Source organism: Aulostomus chinensis, chromosome 6 (assembly GCF_037954235.1).
Source record: "Aulostomus chinensis isolate RoL2024-O1b breed Wild chromosome 6, RoL_Achi_v1.0, whole genome shotgun sequence".
Lineage (NCBI taxonomy): Eukaryota > Metazoa > Chordata > Actinopteri > Syngnathiformes > Aulostomidae > Aulostomus > Aulostomus chinensis.
Window position 1 is genome coordinate 30,942,243 of NC_141325.1, and position 21,490 is coordinate 30,963,732.

At 48.8% G+C, this 21,490-nt stretch overlaps 2 protein-coding genes across 4 annotated transcripts in view; both read right to left on the reverse strand.

Annotated features, from left to right (window-relative positions):
* Window positions 1-12,583, reverse strand: part of LOC147260767 (uncharacterized) — a 28,208-nt gene extending 15,625 nt beyond the window's left edge. Inside the window, exons 1-7 of one of the 3 annotated variants that reach the window (XM_086207546.1) lie at window positions 11,865-12,467; window positions 10,096-10,189; window positions 7,912-9,243; window positions 7,714-7,804; window positions 3,964-6,849; window positions 3,447-3,572; window positions 1,604-1,758 (exon numbers count right to left, since the gene is read on the reverse strand). In XM_086207546.1, the coding sequence (XP_086063672.1) occupies window positions 1,726-1,758; window positions 3,447-3,572; window positions 3,964-6,849; window positions 7,714-7,804; window positions 7,912-9,230 (4,455 nt within the window). In that variant the 5' untranslated portion in view covers window positions 9,231-9,243; window positions 10,096-10,189; window positions 11,865-12,467 and the 3' untranslated portion in view covers window positions 1,604-1,725. Of the gene's footprint in view, window positions 1-1,603; window positions 1,759-3,446; window positions 3,573-3,963; window positions 6,850-7,713; window positions 7,805-7,911; window positions 9,244-10,095; window positions 10,190-11,864; window positions 12,468-12,530 lie in introns of those variants that run through there. The other 2 variants (XM_086207545.1, XM_086207544.1) reach the window with 2 other exon arrangements.
* Window positions 12,584-12,915: 332 nt separating this feature from the next.
* On the reverse strand, window positions 12,916-21,362 carry rnf10 (ring finger protein 10). The gene is made up of 17 exons (XM_086207547.1): window positions 20,838-21,362; window positions 19,243-19,427; window positions 18,941-19,146; window positions 18,606-18,696; window positions 18,099-18,283; window positions 17,820-17,956; window positions 17,489-17,643; window positions 16,796-16,924; window positions 16,479-16,707; window positions 16,169-16,302; window positions 15,501-15,618; window positions 15,301-15,402; window positions 14,716-14,856; window positions 14,544-14,635; window positions 14,374-14,431; window positions 13,897-14,061; window positions 12,916-13,820 (listed from the first exon to the last, which is right to left on the reverse strand). Exons 1-17 carry the CDS (start codon window positions 20,998-21,000, stop codon window positions 13,747-13,749), a joined length of 2,364 nt encoding a protein of 787 aa, XP_086063673.1. The 5' UTR covers window positions 21,001-21,362; the 3' UTR covers window positions 12,916-13,746.
* Between the last annotated feature and the right edge of the window lie 128 nt (window positions 21,363-21,490).

Here is a 21,490-nt window from a genome sequence, read left to right on the forward strand (position 1 = left end):
AAGATGACAACTGTTCTTCCTTTCCCTGATACTCCTCCTCCTCTCCCTCCTGATACTAAACGTCCAACTGGAAGTGACTCATAGCTGCTCATTGATTTCCTGCTTCTGCTGACATCATCATTCAGTCTATAGCAGTGGAAGGAAACCCAGCCACCCACCGAGGAGATGTAGCTTTAGCTCCTCTTCCATACAGAACGTATGTAAGAGGACGCCTGCGTCTCTCACAAAGACAGAAGCATCTCTAAAAGGACGAGTCTGACGGTCACTCACCCAGAGGCAGTGTGGCATCCAGCAACAGGACCACATGTACAGCACAGCTCTCAGCCCGGCGCCCATCTCTGCTCTGCCCCTCACCAGCCTCAGACCCTCTGACTTAAACCCATGATGTCACCACACAACTATCACCTCATCAGTGCCTGAGGACACGCCCTCCCGTGAAAACAATCTAAGGACATTCATCCAATAAGCTCAAAGGTTCCTCTCCACAGAAGTACGCTGACGGTCCAACAGGACCATACGTCGAAAAGACAAGAAAAAGATATTTGAAAACATTTCATTCGTTATGTATCCAAACCAACTCGTCACTCTTAACTTTCAGCTTAAGGTGGCGCAGGATGGCCGTGTAGTTGCAACCATTTTTGGAAGGAGTTTATCTACATTTATGACCCGGTGCACCAAGGCCACTTGCAAGTATGCAGCATCATCCCACACCAGCTGGCAACACAGCAAATCATTGGGGGCTGTGAACACCCTTCTCACAGTAGAACAGTGCACGTGTTCCCATCTGAGCCTCGTCTGCCCTGACCGAGCAGGCTACTACCCGGGGGACTCCCGTCATTTCTAGAAGCTGCTGATGTCATCTTTGACTTTCATCCTGAGCGCATCCTCCACGTCTGTTATTTTCAAGAGTTAAAAATTCCACAGCTAATTGTCTACAATAATTAACAAAACACAGAGATCATGTGATAATATTTGTGCAATGCGGAGTGGCATCTCATCTCAGTGGTCAGAACGGTGAACAATGAAGGAAGTGGCCCGGCTGCAGCCGGTCTACAGTGGCCAGGTACAGTCAAATTACAAATGGCGGCAGTAAAATTGCATGGCAGTCGTCATGGTGTAAATCTGTCATACAGAGATTAAAGAACAATCGTACAGCTTCCCATTATTTGTCAGCAGCACAAACCTGTTTGAAGCTGTAACAACAGCACTCCCTGGAAGAGTGTTGATGGTAGAACAGTAATTATCTGGCTGCTGCAGCCTTCTCAAGCCAAACAGGTTCAACATCAGCCATAATCTCTCAAACCAAAGGAAATCACTGTCAACACACCAGCATGGCTGACACAAGGCACAAAGTGTTCAGAACCACTAGATGGCGGTAGTGATCTTCAACTCCTGGTCACTGAAGAACCACAGTAAACTGTCTGAGTTCAGTCGAGTCCACTCAGACCTGTAATGTAACTGCAGCCATGGTGAAGAAAAGAGGTCGACTGATGAAAAGTTCCATACTCTTCTCTGCTTTTTTTGTCAACATTTCAGTCAGACAGGGACCTTCCTCATAACATAAAGAAAACAGTGAAACAGTGGTCTTACATAAGAGGATCCAGATGTGATGCGTGGATCTTTTCTTGGTAGCTCTGGATGCTGCCACCCAGCAAATATTACCAGATGGGCTTCTTTGCTCTTTTCTGGGACACCAAATCCTCTGCCATCATTTTCCTCTTCAAGTCACTGCAGATTCCTCCTCCATTGCCTGGCATCCTTATAAATAAGTGGCAAGTTTTTCAGGCCAAATAGCTGATAAAGCGCTTTGTAATTTACTACATTCATTTAATGAACTAAATGGGCTGATTTCTATGGCGTCAAATTTACACCGAAAGTCCACCACCAGCGTGTACTGCGCTCCACCAGCGTGTACTGCGCTCCACCAGCGTGTACTGCGCTCCACCAGCGTGTACTACTCTCCACCAGCGTGTACTACTCTCCACCAGCGTGTACTACGCTCCACCAGCGTGTACTACGCTCCACCAGCGTGTACTACGCTCCACCAGCGTGTACTACGCTCCACCAGCGTGTACTACGCTCCACCAGCGTGTACTACGCTCCACCAGCGTGTACTACGCTCCACCAGCGTGTACTACGCTCCACCAGCGTGTACTACGACGACGAGCGCTTCTCTTTACTGCAGGCACAAAATCAACAAATGCACGCATGAGGTGCAGCTGTCTGTGCTCTCGGTGATCGATCTGCTCGCTCGTTGATCTGCTCCTGCGTGATCCAGTGACACGTTGGAAAAACGCAGCTTGTTTCAAAGAAAAAAAATCGTAAAACTCTTCCTCACCACACTCCGACTCAGCCTTGTTAGCTCGATACATCCAGGTTTCAGTTATGGAAGCCACAGCAACCGGGGTCACGGGCCGGGGACAGTGGAAAAGTGGCCAATCAGACAAATGATTGTTTCTGTGCTTTTTCTACGCTCGGTTTTTCCAACGTGTCACTGGATCACGCAGGAGCAGATCAACGAATGAGAGCACAGACAGCGTGGTACACGCTGGTGGAGCGCAGTACACGCTGGTGGAGCGCAGTACACGCTGGTGGAGCGCAGTACACGCTGGTGGAGCGCAGTACACGCTGGTGGAACGCAGTACACTCTGGTGGAGCGTAGTACACTCTGGTGGAGCGCAGTACACGCTGGTGGAGCGCAGTACACGCTGGTGGAGCGCAGTACACGCTGGTGGAGCGTAGTACACGCTGGTGGAGCGTAGTACACGCATGTGGTGGACTTTTGGCGTAAATTTGATGCCATTGGTTTCTATTCAAAACAAAAGTGACAGTTGCATTGGCCAAGCTATAAAATGGCGGTGTACTCGTACCTGATCACAGTGGCACAGACCAACATGGCAAGCTAAGTATGTAGGATTGTGCTTTATGCAGTAGCTACACAGAATACACAGATAAACTTCTCTTTACTTGCTTATGAGTGTAAGAAAAAGCAGGTGTGTACAGAAAAGTTAAAGGTCGGAGCGAAGGAGGAACACACACGGTGACAGGAGCGTGGTGGTGACACCACAGCTGAGTCACTCTGGCAGGCCTGTGACGAATGAGCAGCAATGTCATGTACTCACTCCTGAACAATTCTGATCTTGAATCACAGCCTGAGAAGGTGTTCAGCCACTGCTTCCTCAGAACACCACGTGGGATGAGTGGAGGTGCGTCTATGACCACGTAGCTTCAATACGGTCACTGATCACTACCTCAGCTCAGCAGCATTCAGCTGTCAAGCTTCAGTCGTGAACTACATTTCACTTACTGTCTTCAACCTACACACACTCACACCCGAGAACACAGACCACTCCCCGTTTCCACTGAACTGTGTTGAGGAAGTATCAAGTACTGAGTCTGCCAGAAGGTTTTGCGTCTTGTTGAATACCAGTGGATGCTGGACCTACCCAGCTGGGACTGTCCTGCTCTCGGTGGGCACTGCGACTCCTCACCCTTGACAGACTTCTCTCCAGAGCGCTGCTGGAAGGGGCTGATCGCCGGGACACGCTGCGAGAACGCATCCTGTTCAGCTCCTAACAACACAAAGAACCAAGGTCAACACCATGTGCCACGTACTCCACCTAAGAACAGTATGACCCTGCTGTATGTTGCAGCATCCCATGACATCTTGGAGAGATGCTCGTACATCGCTTTGAACTGACCTTCACATCTACATTCAGGCTTGTTCCAGGAGTCAAATGCCTGTTTTAGCTGACAGCACAGCCACTCTTCTCTGCACATCGCGCTCTCATGTTATACATTTATCCTGGCTTCATTCAGTTTGACCTTGACTGAGTAAAACCTTTCACGGACTAAAATCACTAAATCTATATAGTGGTGTGTTGTGAGCTTTTGAAATTACCATCGTGTTACATAATGTTTCTTTTTCCTGACAAACAGGTGATGTGCTAGTGTTCCACTCACCTGGGACCCCTGGGACCTCCTTTGGCTCCGGACCGCTCCGCTGTAGTCTTGAGGCTGGGGATCTTTGAGGAACCAGATCTGCTTTTCAGCAGGGCTGCTGGAACCTCCACCACCTCTGGCATCTGGGATGGCCAAAGGAGTCCGTTGATGCGGTTCATCTCGCCCACCAGACCAGTGCCTTCGATCTCTGCGCTCTCTGAACAGGAGCTGTTCTGGGCTGAGTTTATTGGCATGTTTTCTGGGCTCAGACGTCTCGGCGGGCCACAGCTCCCATGGGTCCTGAGGAGACTGAGTCCATACGGGACTTGAGACAGAAGCAGAGGTCTGTGGTGGTGCCTTCCAGCTTCCATCCCTCTCAGGTGGAGGCCGTAACCTCGCCCCAAAGCTAGGGTCTACTCCTTGCATACTGGAAACATGAAGCAAGTCTTTGCTGGGGAGGGTCTGCGCTTGAGAGGTGAAGGAGTCTATGTCCAGGATTGCAGGTTTGTAGGACTCCTCAGCTCTGGGTGAAGGCTCCTTCCACCGAGCTGCAGGGTCGCTGCGTTGAGAGGAAGGTTTGGAACATGGGTCATTTCGGACAACAGCATCCAGATCCACCACTTTAGGCCTCAGAGCAGATGAGTCCAACCTCACCCTGTCCTGCTCCTCTTTCCTCTGCTTCTCCTTCAGTCGCTGCCGCTCTGCTTCTTGCTGTCTGACTATCTGTCTCATCTTCTCTGCCTCCTCCTTTTCCAATTTTACGCTCAGTCTGATTTCCTCCGCCTCCAAAATGTGTTGTCTGTCCCCCTCGTTGTGCTTCTGCATTTCCAACTCCCAGATTTGTTTTTTCTCCATCTCTTTAATTACCTCCAACTCCTCCTTCTGAAGCCGTTCATTCTCCAACTCTCTTCGTCTTAACCTTTGTTTTTCTAATTCTTGTCTCTCAACATCCAACTGTTTCTGTCTTTCCCTTTCTAATTCTGTTTGTCTTTCCCTCTCCATCTCTTTCAGACGCTCCTTCTCCATTTCTCTTTGTCTTTCCCTTTCTTTTTCAAGCTCTTTCCGTCTCAGCATTTCCTGTTCTATTGCCACCCGTCTAATTTTCTCTGCTTCCTCTCTCTCCATCTTTTCTCTGTGTCTCTGCTTCTCAAGCTCTAAGAGCTGTTGCCTCTCCCTCTCTCTCTGATTTTGTTTCTGAACTTCCAACAGGCGCTTCCTCTCCAAGTCCTTCATTTTCGCAAGTTCTTCCATTCTCTGTTTGTGCTTTTGAATTTCAAGTAGCTGTCTCTCCTTGTCCAGCTCTCTCTGCCTCTCTTCCTCCCTCTGTCTCTGCTCCTCACGCCGTCTCTCTTCCTCTCTCTGTCTCTCATATTCACACAGTTTTTCCCTTTCCAGCTCTCTCTGTCTCTCTTCTTCTCGCCGTCTCTCTTCGTCCCTCTGTCGCTGATATTCACGCAGTCTCTCATTTTCCAGCTCTCTCTGTCTGTCTTCCTCCCTCTGTCTGTCTTCTTCCCGCCGTCTCTCTTCCTCCCGCCATCTCTCCTGTTCCCACTGTCGCTCCAATTCTTGGATTGTTTCATTTTCAAGTTGCCTTTGTTTCTCTCTTTCCAGTTCTCTTTGCTTTTCTCTCTCTAGTTCTAGCAGTTTCTGGGCTTCAAGCTCTCGCTGTTTCTGTTTTTCTAGTGCACGCTGTTTCTCCTCTAATTCTTGTTTCTCCCTTTCAAACGCTTTCTGTCTATGCCTTTCACATTCTCTTTGCATCTCACTCTCCTTTCTGCGTACAAATTCAAGAAGTGCTTGTTTCTCAACCTCCAGCTGTCTCTGCTTTTCCCTCTCAAGCTCTTTTTTTTCACTCTCATCTTTCTTAGCCTCCTTTTTAGGTTCTCTTTTCTTTTCTAATTCCATCATTTCTTCAGCTATATGTCCATCCAATGCTGACCGAATCTCCCTGGGTGATACGTGGTCGCTTATCTTCAAGTCCTTAACTTGATATTGAGGGGGGGTCTGCAAAGCTTGATCTAATGATGGATTCCGCCTACACAGAAGAATCTTCCCTTGAGAGCTTCCTTGTCCAGACCTCATGGAGAAATCACTGAAGGACCCAGCAGTGTCCCCGGGGACTGCTCCCCCATCTACCAGCGAACCTGCCACTTGCATTTGTCCTGTCAAAGCAAAGTAGGTTGCCTTGGGTTTGGTCAATTCTTCAGCCTGCAGCATTTTCAAACGTTTAGGAGCTGCAGCTACCTCCTCTGGCTCTGCTTCCCTCTGCTCGTCTCTGTCTTTATCCAAAGCCACTTCTTCCCTTGGTGACTGTGTTAGCATCCCTTTCTCCATTCCTACATCCTGGTCGAGACCTGTAGTAGTCCACTTCGGCAAAGCTCCAACTCGCAAGTACCGAGGCTGCTGCTCTGGCATTAAGGCTGACTGCTGTGCTGAAACAGTCCTCTCTGCTGCTGGTCTGTTCCCCTCTGAGCGTCTGGAGCGCAGCGTCATGGCCTTGTCCTCCCACTGAGCGGACGGGACAGTCTCGCTCAGTGCCCTGCTCTCCTCCACAGCATGCACAGTGTCCAAGGCATGCAACACCCGCAGAGGACTTGATGGAGACAGAGGCTCCTTATAAGTGGCAGTCACCAGAGTTCCATCATCTTCGTGATTTCCCGTGTTAGGGGACGGGCTGCTGAGAGAGTCCACCGCCTTGTTTACAGGTTTACCATCATCCACCATCAGCACACTGTGCCTTTCCACAACATTCTCAAACAGGGACGCTCGAACTGTGTGTACCTCACGGCTGGAGGGTGAAGACAGCACGATGGATGTGCGTCCTGCCTCAGGACCTTCAGTCACTGATGCCTTTTGGAGCGGCTCTTGCAAATTCGCCAGTGTCCGCTGGTCACTTGTGTCCTCAACCTAAGAAAATTCAGAAATCACACGGAGAGATTATTGCTCCTTTGAAGATGAAGCTTGTAATATCTGGGAGGACAACAGTGGCAGATACAGCTGGTCAGTCATGAGTTAATGCTTCTTGGAAGTTTATTCAAATAGGATGTTTGCATGTCACATTTAGCACACTAACACTCGGTCAGAAAAAACTCAAAACACACCTCAGGCAAGTGTAAAATCTTTTTGCAAATTTGAGGTAGTTTCTGTGCACCTTCTTTCCATTGTGCATCCAAATTGTTTCACAGAAACACCAACGACTCTGAGAAGTTGAGATTCTAAAACTAACGTATTCAAATTGTGTCATACTAGACAAACAGGAATTAGAAAACAGACAGAGAACACAAAGGTGATTGAAGGAACAACTGTCAGCACAGAAATGGAAACCCCTTGTTCCAGATTAGTCTCTTAACGGTGGGTGTGGTGCAAAGGTGGTAATCAAAGCCTCTCGTGTTGACCTCGTCTCAAAGATCTCCTCCCAGCATGTTTCGTAACAGGCAGCCACCTCAGATGATCGATGCCCCGCTGTCTCAGGTTTCACAGCTTTGTACATCGATGGCAGTTTCTCTCCTCCCAGAGGTGGATTTTGCACAGATCTCTTTGATATCTACTACATTTACACCACCTGCTCGTGAGGAACCGTTCAAAAAGTGTCTTCTAGCTCTACCTGACATGTAAAGTGTCATGAGAGGACTTTTGTTGTAATTCAGCGTTATACAATTAAATGGGCTTGACTAGACAGGGTGTTACAAGCAGTTTCATTCATGTGCCCTTGCAGTACGGACTGAGCCCACCACACACCAGCGCCGGCAAATCTTAGTCCCTCTATCTTACCCTCCTCTGAGGATCTTTGCTGATCGCATGGTGCTCTGTTGCCTCACTGAGGGAAAAACTGCCAAGGTCTGGCGACCTCTCGGATGAAAACCTGATGAACATACATCACACAAGACAAAAGCCATGCATGACAATGAAACTAATGGACAAAGACAAAGGACAAAAGCAAACCGAGGAGACATTAAGAGTTGCTCTTACTTTTTGGTCAGGTCAAGGGGCAGAGGCCGGGGCTTCAGTGCTGGTTTCATGGTGGGACTCTGGTTTGGTGTTGCATCTTCTGTCAGCTGTTTTATGAGCTTTTTAACACCCACTGGTGTTTCAGTTTCAGGGACTGATGTCACTGGAGACTGAAGATCTGAGGTTTGGCCTGAGGGACCTGTCCCTGGGGAGGAGGACGAATCGAGCAGAAGGCTGATGCGTGACTTAATGCTAACCCCTCTCTTATCACCGTCAGTCTCTTTGACGCTTATTTCTTGTGTGCTTGTCTTGCTCTGTTGGTCACAGACCACACATTTAGCAACATCAGTAGCTGGGGGGCTACTGTTGAAGTGTCTCTCTGGTATTTGCGGCGCGGCGTTCTCTTGTGGAGTGTTCTCCTTTGTGTCTACCTTTGGAGATTTACGGTGTAACGACAGACCAATAGACTCAAACTTGGCTGTGAGATCAGCTGAGAGTGGACGTCTCCCAGCCCGGTGTGGGGCAGGAACAGGTGCCTCTGTCTTGGTTGGACTGCTAAGGAAAATTGCTGATACAGGTCTGGGCCTGGAGCCCCTGGGTTGGGGTCTCAGTGGCACCACTTCCTCTGGTTTAACGCTGTCTTTTATATCTTCCTCTTTTCCCATCAGAGTCAGAAACCCCATGGACCTGGCTCTGGTCATGGACCCCCCACCCTTACACCATGGCATCTGGTCCTTCCCCTCTATTTTGGTGGTCCCGGACCACTCTGATGGTGAGTGGGTTTTAAGGCTCTTGGAATAGGCCAAGCTTGAGGGACCAGGCTTCAACCTGGCAGCTGGCACAGGGGGAATGGGCTTGCTGGGGTGGAACTGCTCAAGGGCAGGGGCTGGTTTAAATGGTTGGACAACAGGCTTAGTTGTTTGCCCAGCGTTGATCTTTGGGGATGTTCTAATGGAGGTCGGGACAGGACGATTGGGATTGGTTGACACAGGCCTGGGTTTGCCACCGGCGACTGGATGATCTGGCTTGGAACTGCTTGGAAGCACTGGTTTGTAACCAACAATGCGAGTGGACTCAGGACGGGGTTTGGTTTGAGGCTTGGGAGCAAGTATAGGCTTGATAGTTGGGTTTTTCTCCACAGCAAAGGGTTTTGGAGTGAGACGTGGCTTGGGGCCAGGGACCGGTTTGCTCGGTTCTGGAGTGATGAGGTGGGCCTGGTTGATCAAAGGGATATCCATGAGGCCGGTATTGCTGGAGTCAGTCAGGGGACTCAGGTGAAGACGTCCACCTGCCACTGTCCGCCCAACCTCCCCAGTCTGAACCTCCACCTGTGCAGCCATCCTGTCACGGCACCTAACGGTACAAACAACATTCTCCTCAGAGTGACAAAACCAAGATCAAGACCATTGACAGATCCAGATTCAGCTCCTGGACCACACAACCCTGAATCAAACTGATAACTGGCCTGAAAACCACCACTTTGGAACCCTGCTTTGAAGTTCCTCCAGTCGGGTCTGAATTCTACTGAGTGAGGAAGTGAAAGGTCTCCACAATGAACACATTCCAGGTTGAATTATTGAATCAATCATGGATGAATTTTAGGCAGCTGCTTCAGTTCCAGTGCGCTGGCATTTGGCCCGACAACAAAGTCTACAGATTTCAGAAAAATCTTTTCTTTGATATGAAGCCTTACAAAAATCACCAATCAGGGTTAGGCTCTCAATCGCAAAGTCACTAAATATTCCCAGTCTGAAGTAGGTCTTTAATTGTGCAGTCCTTTTTGGCATTTTCATGTGGTGACACATATTTTACCATCATATAAATGTTACACATCGCCGCCTTTGTCTAATAAACGCCAAAGTCATTTTTTCCCAAGTTTTTTCTTTTTAGAAAACACAGAAAACTGGAGACAAAACATCACAAAGAGCAAAACAAAAATGTGAAAAAATGACTATTTTAAGAAGATGACGATATATAAATATATAGATATTTATATACATTTATTAATTTATATAGAAATACAACTTTATATACAGACAGACAGACAGAGAAAGAGAGACAATCCCAGTACTTCTCCTTTAAGGGGCTGCTACTTCAGACCTGATAATGCTTTCCACATGTTCCTGGCTGAGAGTCTTCACCTCCCGGACCAGCAACACGTTTGCTTTGAGAACAAAACAGAGCAAGAATCCTAGTGTGTTTTACCTGAGCAGATGTCAACCGTTGGCTGTGGAGCTCTGGCGCTGGCAGCGACCAAGCAGCGCTGTCATATCAAACAGGAGGAAGCGGTTTAAGGTGCCTGAGGACAGACGTATGTGTCAGTGACGTACATGAGCTTCACTCTCAGCAAGACGGCGACTGTTGTGCTTCAGGCAATGGTGCACAAATCACAGCAGAGCGACTACGCAGATGTCCAAACGTGCATTTCCTCGTGTTCTCACGCCTCCATTCAGACGCAAATAGATGACAATGTTTCCTCAGACACAGACTTGAGTAAACAGAGTCACACCCGTAGGTTCCACAAACGTCCAGGCGCAAGGGAGAAACTACGAGTCATTAGCTGCTATGTCTGCCTTTTGCTGATCTTCTAACGTCCTAAACAGGGCTCACCTGCTGCAGTGAGTTCTGCCCCTCGATGTAGAAAAGGAATCAGAATGACAGGGGGAGAAAATGCAGCTCTGCTGTGGATGATGACAGGAAACGCTTTTGGTACAAAGGAATGCCAAACATGAGCTCAGACGGTGGGCTGAGGGATCAGGAGAGTGTCCATCTCTGACAGCCTCAGTGTCCTGCACAAGACTCAACACAAGACCTGATCCCAAGAGGTTTCTCTCCACGTGATCTGCTCAAACCTGAAAACATTTCGCAGGCTGCTTCAGGAGAGTTCCGAGGACTGGCAAGATCTCCACTTTGATTTCTAGCAGGAGACACTCATGGAAGGACAGGACGGCGAAGAGGAAGCTAACGCGGCGTTAGTTGAGTTTTCCCAATCAAAGACATCACCTGGATTAGCCTGAAACACCGAGCCTGACACTTCCTTGTACGACACACGTCAGCTTCACATGAACTAATCTAGGAACAGGAAAGGAAGTCCAGATATTTTCCTCAGGTGAGAGTTCCACAAAGTGTCCAAGTCCACAAACCAAATGTAGCAGTGGAAATGCCAGAATTAGAACCTGGTCTGTCCACTGTGATTCAAGAACCAGAACAGTTCCTTCCTGTCCCCCCCCAGCTTGGCACAGTTATGATTTAAATTTACACCAACACATTTATGCTCGTTATTAATTTTCTATTTCTTCTTTTTCTGAGTAACCCTATGTCTTCACAAATGTTATATTTCTATTTGTACATACACATTCTACCATCAACTATACACTCCCCTGTATAATTATCTTAAGTACTTCTTTCTCCTGGTTCTTATGTTGTGGCCACTTGAATAGAATTTCCTCCTGGTCAATAAATCACGTTTAGCTTTGACTAAAAGTTATGCTTCTCTCGAAATGTTAGAGTCGTTATTTCCTGGAGAAGCAAGCAGCTTCATCGACCCAGACACGAATGCCACGGTGGGTCCTGCCAGGTGGCGCCCAGGCGGCAGCGCCAACGATGCCAGTCGCTCTGATCGTCTTCATCAACGGTCGTCACGTTTGCCACACAAGTCGCTTACAATCAGCAACAAGTGTTCGGTCCGGTCCTGGCCGCACTACCCGCCTCCTGCGGCAGACGGAACCGGTCCAGTGCAGCAGAACCCCCCAGCTGGCCTCGCTGAACATTTCGAACATCAAAAACACGAACATCTCAGGCGGTGACCGGGGTGCGATGAGCGCCGAGGGTCTGCTGCCCCGGTGGCTGAGGCGGATGAACCTGCCGCCGGCTAGCGACCGCCAGCTAATAACTCAAGGAGATGAACTCGCCAACATGGTGCAGACAGAACCTGCCTGTCGCTGACGGCTTGGTTCGACCCAGAGACAACTTACCGAACGAGAAAGTCCGTTTTTCCTCGGGTTTTGTCGAAGAAACTTTACATTTTCCAGTTGACGGACTCGAGTCGGATCGTCGCGAGGAGCGCTTGAGACAGCGGTTAGCTGAGAGTTAGCTGGTAACTTAGCTGGTTCCCTCAGCTAGCCCGCTGGCTGGCTAGTGGTGGCTACTCCGTCTCAGGTTGCACTGTTGTTGACAGCAGGACGACACAGCCAGCAAGCTTGCGGGTGCTAGTCGCGCTCTTCCGGTTCACACTTTCAAAATAAACCTCTTGCATGAGTTACTACATCATTGCTTGAGAAACGGTGACGTCGAGTGTGGATGACGATTGGTTCGTTTACTTGCTCCTTCAACGACGCTGCATTATGCTCTTCGTTCATTACCACTCATCGCGCACTCGCTGCCGCTCTTACTTTGGAGCGGAAGTGCCACCGCGGCCACGTCTCCAGCTTGACTCGTGAGGGGCATCGCGCTTGTGCAACAGCGTCGAGCTCCGTTCAAACTCAACTTAGCTGCTTCAGAGGAGCAGGCTCTGATTGGGAGCTGACGCCGGAGCAGAAGTACACCTTCGCTGCTACAGATCCCGACTTCGCCACAACTACAACTGGTCAACTAACTTAGCTGAGACGGATTTTGAGCCGAGACTCCCGCTCTTGGATTACCATTTCACCTGGTCTTCACAGCAACTGTCACGTCTGGAGGGACACGACCTTCACTCGCCTGTGGAAGCAGAGGCGTGAACATGGCCGACGTCAGCCTTGTGTTGATGAGGACCTGCGCACTGGAGCATCACTTATGATGATTGGCGTTAAATTACTTCCACATGAAAATTAACCCGTCACACTCTCCTCATTTCTAAAAATAATTACAGCTGTACTTGAAATATCATAGAAGTAAAACCTCAGTTTACAAAAATCGAAGCCGTATTAGTCAGTTGAAATATTCCGAGACCGACACTCTTCTACTGGAGGACGTTTGGCTGGTGAAGACTTCCCTCTGGGGGGGGGGGGGGGCACTGCCTCACCCCTTCACTGCACCATCCAACACACCATCCTTTGATTGTGCATATATGTTTATTAATTTCACAGACTAGTTTCCTTCACTAGTCTATACATTTGCTCAAAATTAAAGGTTAATTAAAGAAACCTCAAACGGAAAGAAAACAACCACCCATTAGCATTCGTTCAATGCCAAAAATGTCACACATTTGCAACACTGAAATTAAATTGATGGAGCAAAGTGAAAAGTGAGTAAACATGTGAGGAAGAGGAGAAACAGAAGAAAGTGCATATTTATGGTTTCACCAGGCAGGATACCGAGGGCCTAAATCTCTTCCATACAATACTGTGTTTCACTTCCGCACAAATGGGATGCATTTTTGTGAAATAGAATTTTTTTAATCTCAAACCCAGACTAGATTGTTGCCTCGAAGGGAGATGGAATGCTGCCCATCGCTGGGACAAAAATACTGAGAGCAGATTTGTTTTTCCTGCCTCAGACTGAACGTCTGAGCACCGACTCCCGGGCGCAGCGTACCTGCAGCTGGCTGACTGCTACTCCAATAGAACGCACCCGAAAACAATCAAATCTATATTAATTATTGTGGAATCACGGATCAGGTGGAAACACATCATCATCAGGATATTAGTGGGACAGGAAGTTACTGCAAAGCTTGGACTTACACAAAAGGTAAATGAAATGTGGGTTTGACTCTCAGTGGTGGATCAGCTAACAGAACGAGCGCCGCATGAACGTGAGCTACATACTAAACCCTCTTCCTAAGCTCGGAGTTCCAGAAAGATCTGCATGGAAGTAAAAACACAAGTAAAAGGAGGGTTAACTTGAGAACCTAAATGAGTCGATGAGCATCAGTGTTGTCTACTTTGTGTGAACCATGGATGTGCTGAACAGAAGTTTCTGTTTCTTCTTTTTCTTCTTTCCTCCTTTCTCATCTGGAAGACAAGAGGACGTGTGAGAACAGCCATTCCACAAAGCAGGATTGTGTGAATCCAGCTGTCGCTGTCACACCTGAGACAACCACCGGTGATGGCGAAGACGCCGGACCGCTGTCCAGCTGCAGAAGTGCCTTCTCAAATGCCTGGCTGAAGGAGTTCTGGAAGCTGGGCACTGGGACCCGGTCCGAGCCGTCGCTCTCTCCATCACTGTCTGCTGCCGGGGGAGCGAGCAGCTTCTCTGTGGAATGAGACACCACACTGAGTACAGAGCGCCTTCAGGGAGTTCACTCCTCAACAGCCACCAAACAGGTTGAACAGGAAGCGCAATTTATACACAAAGCTGAAGTACTTTCACCCCCCCACACGTATCAGTACATGTTACTTCAGCCCAAATACACAAGCTGTCATGAGGCTCACTCCAGCCCAAAGTGGAACAGACCCAGAGTGGCTGCCTCCTCTGGCGCTACACTCTTGTTCCAAGGACTCAATGTTCTGATCTTTGCAGTGTCAATGATGTCACTGAGTGACTGTGGGATTCAGCTGGTGGCACCTTTCTTTGGAGCGATCCTGGGCCCGGCGTCAACTCTGGCTTTCCCGTCTCTCAGCATCTACGGAAGACAGTTAAGATCACGCCATGCTCTGGTCATACAATATTCGTGACTTCATCAGTGCTTCTGAACTGCAAATAGGTCACACACACACTCACACACACACACACACCTGTGCAAAGGACATGCAGTGGGAGTCGTCCTCCACACTCCCCACAACGGGTGAGGAGCTTTGTCCATTCAGACTCGGGAATCTGATCCCGTCTGAAACAACAGCAGAAGACACGAGGTTGAGAACCAATCAGCTGATGAGAGGAATCATGGTGCAGAGCGGCTGCTCCTACCAGAGGAGGGGCTGCTGCTGAGGGGGGAGGGAGGCGCGAGAGTGAAGTCAGGCAGGGCGGGAGGGCTGCTGCTGCTGTGAGGCGGAGACCCGAATGCTGGGAAATGCTGAAGGTTCTCGAGTCCGATATGCACCTCTGGATCTGAGGGAACAAATTCACGATGCTTCTGATCAGCGGCCAGACAGGGTTAACAATTTATTTCCAAAACTCCTGGAAAGTTGTCATGACCACAAATTCTCTGAAATGTGTTTCCACGTGAAAACAAACAGAAATCTTACACTGAACTTGAACGACAGGCAAAGCAGTTTGAGACACCATACACACGGAACCACACGGAACCACATCAACTCCACTATTCAGGGATTTGTGAGGCAAATTCCATGACAGTCTTTACTGTTCCAAAACTTTGCCACCCTTGGGCAACGCCATTTCCAAAGTCCGCTGTTGTCAGTCACTGTTGATTCACATAATATACACAAGAATTTGGGAGGAACTTTGCATGATTTTCCAGAACTTCTCCAGGACTTCCATGACTGACCCGTGCGGGGGTCTCAGGAGTGCAGCGTTCAGCGGCGTTGTACTTACATTTGCCCTGCTTCTTGTTCTCTTCGATTTCTATCCGCTTCTCGCGGCGCTTCTCATCCCTCGCCTTCTTCTGCCTTAGGCGCTTTCTTTTCTCCAGCTCATCTTTACATTTGGGGAAAACGCATTTGACAAAATTCACAATCTATAAAGTCCCTTCGCAAAACCAGAGTACTTCCTGAAAACAGCTGATGTGTTCTCACCTGCAAATGTCTCCAGAGTTTCCTTGGACAGGATCGGGGGCTGCAAGGCTAACTCACAGATGCTGAACTCACACGTCAGTGGCAGGTGAGCCAGGTAACGATGTCGACGGCGGATCTCCTAAAATAAAACATCCAAATCCGTTGAACCAATAACAGCATTTGCCATGTCCACAACGAAGAGGAGACCTGCCACAAATGAGTTTTAGCCACTTGGGAACGTTTGACACAAGCGAGAAAAACAACAGTCACCAAACTTGTTACACAGCCACTCTTTAACTGCCAGCTGTGTTACCGTCTGCCTGCCGTTTCTCAGTCCAGCACTCACTCATGTAGTTTCGCTCTCGAAATATCAAATCCTGAGGATGCATTTGTGAGCATCAGTTTACCTGCTCAGCTTCACACAAACAACCATGATGGCTGCCATGAGCCAACAAGGCCACGCGGCAGGCAAACCAACCATGATGTCACAACAATAATAAGATTACCTTCCTGTGTAGCGGATCCAATCTGGAACAAACTCTCTCCCGTCACAGTCATTTGAGACACTCCTGATATACAAAATATGAACTGCACCTGTGGTGATTTTCTTATCGTCTGAGTTATTCAACACCCGTTAGTGTGAACTGAATTGGCAAAGGAGAAAGAGTTCAAGCGTTGGTGCTGCTGACCTCGGTGACCGTGTGTCCCACAATCTCCACCACCGTGGCAGTGATGGAGTCAGGACTGGCCTCCAGGCTGCCATACTCCCGCAACAGACAGCGTACATTCACTGGATGTAAGAACATCTGCTGGCAGTCGTCAGCTGGACAGAGTAAGGAGAGAACACAAGTTGGTCTTTGCCTTGTGGGCTGATGTCAGGTACACTGGCAAGAACCTGCCGCCTTTCCAAGGGTCTTCAAAGTTATTTAGTGGGTGCAAATATTTCCTTACCTACCATTTGTCTCAGCAGGCCTGGTAGAAGTGCAGGAAGATACCCACCTTGGTAGAAGTAGTAGTAGGGTCCGTGCACAGCACTGGTCGAGGCCCGGCCCAGTTCTGGTGGGCTAGTGGGTCTTTCCTCATCAGACGGGGGCTGCAGGGCTGCATCCATCCCAGCCTCAGGCGGCTCCTCCAGCACACTCGCCAGGATGCTTTCAGGGAACTCCGGCAGCTCCTCTGGTGTCTCTGCCACCTCATCGTCAAACGCAGACGAGTACTGCAGCACAGGCTACAACGGACCAGAGCCAGAGCCCATCAGAACCACCACAGGTGAACCCGGCATCTGGACAACTACATAGAGGCTTCTATCGACCCACCTTGGCACTGCGGAGGGTGGTCACCACTTCTTCCACAGGAGAAGCAGGTTCTTCCAGAGTCAGACAGGACAAGCCCAAGCTGTCACCTGAGTTCAGCTTCTGCTGCTTCAGCAACATTTCCTCCCGCTCCTAAAAATCAAGACAAAGAAGAAGAAGAAGAAGAAGAAGAATTCTGACATTCGAACAGAAGCCTCACATCGCTTGTGACAGCACAAACCTCTGCCAGGGAGGGTACGTGGTTACACAACTTGAACATCAAATCTATTCATAGAGTTTGTTCTGATTTGCCCAAAATGGCCCAGGAAGAACGTCTGCACCATCTGCAGGAGTAACAGGCATCTCCCTCTTTCACATTCATGACCTCAACAAATCTACAGATATTGACCTTTCAATCAGAGAGAGGTCTTCTGGATCCCTGAGCCAGCGTACAATCAAGATGATTTTTTGGACTTCACATGGACTCACGGGCTAATTAAGACTGATCCAGAAGTATCCTGCCAATGGCCTGAAACGTCTTCAGGAGAACAATCAACCTTTGGAGGTGACGGGAATCAATCATTTCATATAAGCGCCTTTCTTCATGTCAGCAAAATCTGTCCATGAAGTTTTGAAATATTATGCAAATGAAGACCGGTGATCACATGACCTTGATTTTCTTAATTCTTAACTACTGATGAAAATAGTTGTATTTGCCTGCAGAAGACAGAGGGCGCTCTGGATGAAGCAGCCTTGGGCCTCCTCTTCCTCTCTCAGCTCGGCCTGCAGCACTGACTTCTCCTCTGCCAGCAGCTTGAGGACCTGCGCTGAGGAGGTCAGCAGCAGCTTGGAGTACGGACTCAGACACGCGTCTGGAAAACACATCAACACATGCTGAACAGTAGCATTTTCAATAATGCTATTGATATGATCATCTTATATCGCAGGCATGTTCACCACCAGAAGCGTTGGTTTGTGCTGCAGTGTCAGTCCAAGTCATTAAAAACACTCTTCAGACCAGGTCACTCATCTCACTCCCGTCTCTCACCTCCAAAGCGAACCGGCTCCTCCACCTTCACCCACTGAGAGCTGGGCATGGCCACCAGAGCCCCCTTCTCCCTCCGCATCAGCCGCATGGTGATTTCATCACCAACCACATACTGCCTGGTCTCCATAGCAACCACACTGCAACAAGAACCCGACTGATTAACTTGACTAGGAAAAGACAGTCCGACTCACACAGACTGAACATTTTCATGGCTTCGTCTTTCATTTCATCTTTTCACATAAGACTCATTCTACAAATATCTGTGTCCTCCTCGTTTACCTCTTCAGGTCCGCGGTGTGAACGGCCTCGTAGCAGATCGGACACTTGGACCAGCTCTTGTCACTAAGAGACAGGTAGTGCAGCATGCACGGCCAGCAGAAGATGTGTCCACAGCGGGTGATGCGGGCAGCCAGAGGAGGGTAGAGGCAGATGGGGCAAGACGGCACCTCGTGACTGTAGATGCGCTGCACAAACACACACACACACACACCCCTCTTTGAGCTGACAAAGTGTCTTTGACCAAAAATATGTTGTTTTTGCCGTAGTTTCACTCGCCTTGATGACCCCCCAAAACATGTCGGTTAAACGCCACAGCGAGTCCTGCAGAACGTGTGTCCTTACACAAGCGTGTAAGTCTGACCTCCAGAAATGTGGCTTCTTCGTATGATTTCAGTCTGACACGTTTCCATGTATATTATAAATTAATTATTATAAAAGTTGACTTTTAGCTGGACTAATAAAATAAATGACTTCTTCAAACGAGAAGTGGGTGGAGACGACACTCACCACTTGTTGCACACAGTCCCAGTTGACCAGAGTGTCTGGATCGGTGAAGTGAGCCTTGTAGTTCTGGTCGTCCATCACCACAAACTGGCAACTGCAACACACACAATGGACCAGATGCCGCCAGCTGTTCACGCTGCGTGTTCACGCTGCGTGTTCATTACTGCGTGTTCACGCTGCGTGTTCATTACTGCGTGTTCACGCTGCGTGTTCATTACTGCGTGTTCACGCTGCGTGTTCATTACTGCGTGTTCACGCTGCGTGTTCATTACTGCGTGTTCACGCTGCGTGTTCATTACTGCGTGTTCATTACTGCGTGTTATGGAGGCTCTGCTTACTTGGCCTGCAGGAAAAGCTCCTTGTTGAAGGGCTTGTGCTTGTGGCCCCATTTGTTCCGGCGTCCCCAACAGGCATGGCCTCCATCTCCGACACCACCATTACCTCCACGAGGTTCAAAGGTGAAGTTCAGCAGGTGGTTCAGGCTTATTTTTTTCGGTCCAGCAAACTGAGCCGGGCTAAACTCGGCCCGGCGCGTCTCTGCTACCTGGGGCCGACACAAATCAGTGAAGTACAATTTCATCATGAAATCTTGACCACCTCAAAACTGTTTTCCGTACAGTTTTTTTATACACAGGCTCACCTCCTCACGTCGTCCTCCACCTGTAACCCCATACTGCCGTCCCCCACCTCTCTGAGGGGGTCTCTTGTCAAAATTCTTGCTTTTCTGTGAATGGGTGCGACGAGGGCCGGAGAAACTGTCGGCTTTGGGAAAGGAGGGCTCACGCTTGCGGCTGTAGCGCTTAGAGCCTCCATTATTTTTACCTTCTGAAAAAAACGAGGTTAAAAAAATGCATCAGTTGCCAGATTACAAAAATCAGTTTCAATATGGCGTCTTCAGTGTGAGGGTCTAGTTGCAGGGATGAAGCTTTTGCACCAGTTGTGTTGACTGACAAAGACTCAGCGGCTCTGGACCGTCAGGCAACACCGACCCTTTCATATCGACATGCTGGGTCGGGATTTTAGGTGGAGAAGAAATTACCGTGTATTGAGTTTGTGGTTCCACACTGAACTTTGAGGAAGAAGGGAAAACATTAACAAACCTACACATCATTGCTGCCAATGTAATGAAAATATAACTGATTATTCTGTTCAACTGTGAACAAACTCAAGCCAAGATTACCACGAGTCCACTGGCTTGATTATCAAGAAAATTGGAATGTCTCAGCTCAAACTGGGGTAATATTGAAAAAAAGCAGTATCATAATATTCAGAAGCCCGTTTTTTCCCCGATGGCATGAAAACCAGAAACTTTAATCCTCACCTGACACTCTAAACGTTTCAGAAACCGTTTCGTTCTAAAGCTCAAATATCCAAACACAGCTGCTGTCATTGGTATCACGTTTTACTGGACTTTACAACTGATGATATCATCTATGCAAGACAAATTTATATCATGTTTTTTTCATATTAGAAAATAAAAGTGAACATTATGAATATGAAAGTGATGTTTTTCTTTTATGGAAAACCCATAAATCTTATGTTAAGCACTTTTTTCTTCTTCTCTGTCTTTTGTTTGTTTGATGGACAAAGAAAAAGAGACTTGAGAAAAGTCAGGGTTGTACGGAGGTCAGCCATGGGACCGACACCAAGACCTGAATCGGCAGATGGGACAGTGCTGTTGGGTTACACAATGAAACGTGCAGGAAAGAACAGCACGAACGCCGTCCCTGCAACAAAATGTCACAAGTGCAGCTCCAAGTTGTGTCTTATAACCTGCGTTACTGCACTAACGGATGCAGGCCGAGTCATTTGGGATTCCCTGATGACGTCAGATTTGTTTCTATCCTGACAAGGGCAAACACATATTTACACCATAAAAAGAAATAAACCAAAATATGAATGAATGTCATTAGCATCTTTGGGCCAGTAATCAATTTATAGAACTGGCCATAGACGGCCGACGGTCAGCTGTGTCAACGAGTCCATGTCTCCGGTCTGCGTGGATGATAGACGAGCCGCATAGAAATCCTCAGGCTCGGTGCTGGACTAGGTTCGGACTGTCGGTGGGTCAGAGGCTCTGACGGCGACGTCAGCAGGAGCGTTATCTGATCAACCGCAGCTAGCAGCCAGCTAGCTAGCTAGCTAGCTCAGTAGCTAGCTGGGCCCCGCAGACCACTACCCGGAATCACGTCACAAGCTGCGGGAACATTTTAGTATTTACTGGCAGCTCGTCACCTGTTTTGGGTTTAGACTCGCCCGATGCCGGACCTGTGGAACTGGAACGGGGCGGAACCTTGGTGCTGGTGCTGCTGGTGGGGGTCTTCTCCATGTTTGTCTCCGTGTAGTAGGCGGTGCTGAGGCCGAGCTCTGGACAGAGAGCCGCCGAATTCTCGAGCATTCACCGGGGGAACGCAGAAGGAAAGCGGGCTGCAATGAGTGCGGGTCAGGCGACGAAGGCCCTGGTTCATTTCTGTCAGACGCGGAGACCCCATCACGGCGACATCTTGACCACTAAACAACCCGAGAAAAAAGAAGAGACACAATTTCGGCGTCTCAAGCAGTGGAGGCTGTTGGAGGAGAGGACGAAGCTCGCCACGCGGGGCCAAGACCCCCCGAAACGGAAGATTCGCTCCCGATGAGGAAAACAACTCGCCCCGATGAGGCGATGAAGGTTTTCCAGAGGCTGGAAAACGGGACAATGTTCAGAACTTGGCAAAAAAATACAGTCCGTAACAACGAGCTCGCGTTAATGGCGACGGGTCGCCAGACAAGAATCCGAGGGACCCGGATGTTTCTTTTCTGGCTTGCGAAGCAGGGCATTGTGGGAACTGTAGGAATTACGTGTTACCAAAGGCTGAACCACAACATGTAGGGAGTATTCCCTGCAC

Excerpts from the sequence above, each read along its gene's own strand:
- rnf10 (XM_086207547.1), bottom strand. The coding sequence starts at position 21,000 with ATGCTCGAGAATTCGGCGGCTCTCTGTCCAGAGCTCGGCCTCAGCACC. Across the intron at positions 17,644-17,819 it reads GGAGCCGGTTCGCTTTGGAG|ACGCGTGTCTGAGTCCGTAC; the intron begins GTGAGAGACGGG and ends TGTGTTTTCCAG. Across the intron at positions 16,925-17,488 it reads GCGCCCTCTGTCTTCTGCAG|GAGCGGGAGGAAATGTTGCT; the intron begins GCAAATACAACT and ends CTTGATTTTTAG.